At 38.7% G+C, this 5,712-nt stretch overlaps 2 protein-coding genes across 3 annotated transcripts in view; both read right to left on the bottom strand.

Moving 5' to 3' along the window:
* Positions 1 to 2,147, bottom strand: part of si:dkey-283b1.6 — a 4,195-nt gene extending 2,048 nt beyond the window's left edge. Inside the window, exons 1-2 of one of the 2 annotated variants that reach the window (XM_035658756.1) lie at positions 2,090 to 2,147; positions 262 to 368 (exon numbers count right to left, since the gene is read on the bottom strand). In XM_035658756.1, coding sequence (XP_035514649.1) covers positions 262 to 281 — 20 coding nt within the window. In that variant the 5' untranslated portion in view covers positions 282 to 368; positions 2,090 to 2,147. The remainder of the gene's footprint in view (positions 1 to 261; positions 369 to 2,089) is intronic. The other variant, XM_035658755.1, reaches the window with a different exon arrangement.
* A 1,325-nt stretch (positions 2,148 to 3,472) lies between these two features.
* The window catches only part of erap1b (endoplasmic reticulum aminopeptidase 1b), an 8,227-nt gene continuing 5,987 nt past the window's right edge, over positions 3,473 to 5,712 (bottom strand). Inside the window, 3 exon segments of the mRNA XM_035658272.1 lie at positions 3,473 to 4,819; positions 5,187 to 5,268; positions 5,548 to 5,688. Of these exon segments, the coding sequence (XP_035514165.1) occupies positions 4,649 to 4,819; positions 5,187 to 5,268; positions 5,548 to 5,688 (394 nt within the window). The 3' untranslated portion in view covers positions 3,473 to 4,648.

Genomic DNA, 5,712 nt, shown 5'->3' with positions numbered 1-5,712 from the left:
TGGTGTAAATGCAATGATTAATGTCATTTCCATATTTTATTACTTTCATCAATAGTGCAAGCTCAGATTGTGGTAAAGGGCAGTGCTAGTGCTTTAATACTTTTCTGTTTTAATAAGGTCAGAAGAAAAAAAAAATATATATATATTTGAGGTTGGTTTTTCAATTCAATCGGTCTTATACAGTACATCCAGCTGTTAGGTCTCTGGGATCACCTAATGAGGAAGTAAATGCCCACAAAAATGAAGGGTTAAATTAATTACCAAAGATAGAAGGAATCCATCTTACTCTAGAATGGGAAGGTATGACATCCTTAGAGAATGTGTGGATAAACTCTTGAAATGGACGTTGAGTCAGACACTGTAGGAACCTGAAGGGAAAACAGCAAAATATTACATAGGGATTTCTCCATCAATTATGTGCATTATTCATCTATAAAATGTGTCTTTGTGTAGCTGCTTAAAGGTCCAGGATTTATTGGCAAGAATGCAATATAATATCCATAGGTATGTTTTCATTAGTGTCTTATATATAATATATAATAATCACTTGAAAATAAGAAACGTTCTGTTTTCGTGACCTTAGAATGAGACATTTTTATCTGCAGAGGGAGTGGGTATTCTTCTACAGAGGCCAACATGTTGAATCGCCATGCTTCTACAGTTGGCCAGAATGAACACACCCAGACTCCAGATAGAGCCTTTCGAAATTTCACGAGTTTGGTGGCCACATAGTTTCTCCTACGCGCTTGGAAGGCAAGTTGGTTGTAATCTTCAAAGCTAGATGCCACTGAATCTTACACACTGGTTTATAAACTGGTGATTTTCCACATTTAGTTTCTCTTCCTGGATCAACAGGCAAATATACTTTGAACTTAAGACCCATAAATGTTTTGTCCAAGACACCGTGATCCAAGGATATTTTATTGCCCATTAGGTGGGGAGATTACAGAACTTGGAAAAGCACGCCTCTTACAGGGAAAACAGTTTGTCCTGCAGTAACTTCATATGGTTTACAATCATTCAGTCTACCTGCACTGCTTGGTGTTTAAGATTATTACGGAAAGATCTGTTGATCACCTATCAGGAATATGGAGGTAATTGTGTGTAAGGAGGTCAAAGGCATCACTATCAAGGCCTAACAAAGTCAAAGTGTGGTCTGAATTTAATTTAGCATAAAACTCTATACAGGATTTTCAAAGAATAACAACGCAGAATTTTTTTTAGATAAACTGGGTTGAGAGGGCGCAAAAAGGGCACTAGCGCGCACAAAGTTGTGATGCATTTATGGCGAAACAGCATGGTCAGGGATAGGATTATCATCCCATAGGGCACTTTATCAGCATTTTTTCAAACATGTCAATCTGTGGCATATAGTGCCTTCATGCTGTCACACTCTGTTAGTCAACGTATTATAGCACACAGAGTAAAACCACTGAATCACAAGTAAATCACTGCTCATGTCATTTATATCAAAGGGGGTTGATCAGCTTCAGATTAACACCCTCAAAAAGTGTTCCAGTTCTTATGAGTCCCTTCATGAGTCTGGCACTCACACTAAATGAAAGTAAGTTTGCCTCAGGTACTACTGACCTACAGTGGAGCCAAGTTATTGTTAACCAGTTGTAAGTGCCAGTACACCGTGGCTTAGTTTCCTTGTGATCAAAGGTTTTGAACAGTTTGATCAAGTTGTATTAATATTTATTAACGTCAGCTGTAGATGAACTTTGGCCTTTTACCACCAGCACTCTTAGTGTGGATGAAGTCCTCGACGTGATATTTAATCTGTACTCATAGAACACTATATTTTGAAGTGGTCTAACATTTCCACGTTTTATATGCCAAATTGATTATTACACAAGCCGCAAACAAAAGACCGCAAAAATCACATGAGAAGTAGGTGAGGTCAAAATTCACCACACGATCAGTGAGCACATTTGAACAGGGGCCAGGTCTGTAAATGATGACTAAACAAACAAACATCTCCTAATAAGTTTCATTGGAGATACTTCATAATGAGATTCAAAAATAAGTACGCAGTAAGTTTCATAAACAGGAGACAGAAACAGAAAGACCAACTTCAGGCTCTTACCTCCAGTCCAGAAAGGGCTCTCCTCAGGTAGCTGACCGCGAGGGAGGAATCACTGGAGCAGAGTGCAGTTTCTATTGTGGGTGTGCTGATGAGGGGGCGGTGTGTGTGCGTGTGTGCGTGTGTGTACATGCGCATAAGTAAGTACAAAGCCCAGCATCTATATCAGCCCTTGAAACATCTAAGTATTATTTGTTAGGTTTGCAGTGTGTTTAAGTTTAAGCTTCTGTTCAGCTTATACACACAAGTGTTATGTGTATGAATATATGTTCACATATATGAATATATGTGTGAGTTTTATCAGTTGGATGATGTGTTTTATTAGTTTGTGCTAAAGCTTCATCAGAGGAATTTATGGCAGCTTTAGACGATTTAAAGTAACAGCTACCTTTCTCCACAAGGCCTCAGCTGAGAGGTATATCACCTTAGGAAAAAAAAAAGAGCTGCAGGAATAAGCTTTTACATAGAGATTGACCAGAAAGAATAAAATCAAGGGTAATCATGATCTGCAGGAGAGAAGGAAAACAAGCCTGTTTCCCAAGTCCAGAGCACCTTTATTGAGGATCCTCAATGTTTACATGAGCATTGAGTCAATACTGGTACTCCGGAGTCTAAGCGACAGGTGAAGACATAGCTTTTATCTCAGAGAGCTAAAGCACTTTGTCCTTCCTCCTAAAATCCCAGAATTCAAGGCCTATGTAAGATTGGTTGAGTGCTCATGCCAACTGCTGGGCAAAAAACCTTGACACACTTAGCTTAATCTGGATTTTCTTTGACTAAATTAAAGCATTTTTCCATTCTTTAATTCATTCGTTTTCCACAGGGGCTCTAACATTATATGACCGGGAAGAAAGACTGAGACAGAGGACCGAAAAAAGAATAGACAGAATTGAGATATTGTGGGGAGTTTTTTTCAAGCTCCAAACCGCTACCCTTCCCAACAACCTGCGCTTGGGACATCACTATGACATCATCAGGAGGTCATTTTTCCGACTGAGAAATGTCCTCCAGAGCACCAGAGTACACTGTGCAACTGTTGTCACAGGACGAATAGTACTCCCTTTGACAAGTGAAGTGATTATAATGCCTAAAAATGGGTTTCCCCTTAAACAAATACTCCTCGAGTAGGTTGGCCACCTGCTCATGTTCGGTTTCATACTGTGTGTGTGTTTGTGTGACCGAACAGAAACACAGGTGAACTGAATGATTGTAAATTTAGCCCACAAAGCAGGGAATGTAATCTTTACTGCTACAAAGTGTATGAACTGCTGATCAGAGGGGAGAAAGGTACAAAGGTTTCATCCTCCCAGGGCTTCACAAGGATTACCAATATTACTAGAATACAAATAATAGAATAGAATACAATAATAGAAATACAAATGGGTATCACGTCAAATTAACTTTAATGGTCCAGTATTTAATTCAACACAATATTCTCCGTAGAAAATTACAGAATTTCTATGAATCCTGTCCTACAGAAGAGGGATTTTACAGTAGCATAAAACACTGCTGTGTTTAATAAGATGAACATGTTTTTGTAACAACACACTCCTAATAGTGCACTTTCTAAGTTCTTTCACATTCTTCTGTATGAGAATTTCAGTAAAGTTAAAAATGCTACCTAGAAGGACCAGTGGTGTCAGAATTGATATTAATGTTCCCAATATTGGAAATGCAAGCTAACAAAAGCTGTAAAAATGGTGTCCCATCTAAACTTACAGCAGTGTGATCTTTAAATTAAACATATTTAGATCAATTATGGTTTAACAATCCAAAAATCAAGTCCATTAGGTGCATTATTTTTGTTTTCATGAAGGAGTGGTCTGGTACTTAAATATTTTAGAAATAATTCATATTCATACAATATTTATGCTGTTGCTTGCTGCAGTGATAATGCAGAAAGAATGAAAATTGACTTCATAAAAATCACACAGGAAACACTACACTCATCTTTGAACATCTAAAACTTTCAGGTAAAAACTCACACACCCCCACTCCACTTCACCCAAGACAAACACACACCCCAACAAACATACAAACACACACTGACAGCTCTGAGCACAAATGTTCGGGTGAGGAAGAACCCTTTTTTCATAGGGATGTTACCTCCTTAAACCTCGACCCTATGGAGGTTCTTTAAGGAAATCTATAATTACTTAGATCTCTTTGAACCTGAGAAACACCCCCAGTGGACAGTCTTCAGGCTGTGGTTTACAGAGGGGGCACAAAGTCATTGTTTTGTCATAAGTAGCACGTTAGTTGACACATAAGTCTCAAGTCAGCTCAGTCAAGTCTGGGGTGATTAAAAATATGAGGACGATGACACAAGATCCAAAGGTTTTTGTTTGTTTTGTTTTTCCAATCTACATTTTGGGAAGCTAGATCAGGAGTCATTGGTGTTAAAAATCAAAGTTGAATTGCAAGGCTGTAAACTCATTAAAATTTGGATTCATAATCTGACTCCAAGTTTTGTGACTTGCATCCACACCTTGAAGTTTACTCCTTTACCGACATGACTGTCCAATCTAGACTTTTTTATTTATTTATTTATTTACCCTGGAGCTATAAGTCTTCATGCACGTCTCTGCGGCTGCGTTTGTCCAGCCAGGCCTGCAGCAAAGGAAGGTTGGTGTCCATCCAGCGGATGTTATCCTCGATGGTCTCGTAGGCCTGCCTGATACACCTCATCTCTGAGCCCGTCTCCTCGGTCAGGGAGCCAAAGAAGCTTCTCACCTGAGTACAGAGAAGGTAGACTTTAAAACAATCTTTGACATGACATCTATTAAACATGCTAACGTACAGCAGAAAAGATGAATATACTGTATTTAGTTACATAGAATGTCCACTTGTCAATTTACAACCTGCTGTTCATGGTAAATAGTTATTTTTCCCATGAAAAAAAATTTTCTTTTACATTAGGAACAAAATTACAGCAAAAAGGGAAACATACGAGACAAAGAAAACATGAATGAATTTACACTTATTTACATATATAAATAATGAGAATGATGAATGAATATTTAAAATATAGCAGCACACACTTTCTATAGAGAGACATAAGTAAGGGAAGCCCTAAGTGTGGACACACAGCCTTGCTTACCTCATTCAACATCTCCCTGGTAGAATACTGACTGGTTACCCCGGTCACCATGTATGATATGGTGTGAGAGCCCAAGTCAAATCTGTGGCATTGAAGAAAACAGAGACACAATTCAAAGTTTAGTTTTGTTAACATTGCGCAGAAAAAACAAACATTGTCTCTACAGAGATATTGAAAAAAAATCTATCTTCCTGACTCTGCTGAGTTTTCAATCTTAAAGGAATCCAGTTTGAGTCTTTCTTTGTACATGACAAGCTAGTAAAAACTAGTAGTAGAAATCAAGCATTTTTGGCTCACACATAGTTGCAAAATCTGAGTCAAAACTGCAAAAAAAGTAGTATGCATGAGGGGGCTGACTGACTTCTTGATCAGGGTGTGCCAGTTTGCTCGGAAGAAGTCCCAGGCCAGTTTGTAGCCACGGGGGTTCCTGCTGACAGAGACAATCACATCCGGGAGGTCCTGAGTCTTCATCACCTCACCGTGGAGGCTCTGCTCCATCATCCTGCAGACAGAAATAACAGTAAAA

The sequence above is a fragment of the Morone saxatilis genome, unplaced genomic scaffold (genome assembly GCF_004916995.1).
Source record: "Morone saxatilis isolate NCDOM2014 unplaced genomic scaffold, NCSU_SB_2.0 Contig16, whole genome shotgun sequence".
In the NCBI taxonomy this organism is placed as follows: Eukaryota; Metazoa; Chordata; class Actinopteri; family Moronidae; genus Morone; species Morone saxatilis.
This window is presented reverse-complemented; position numbering and strand designations above follow the sequence as displayed.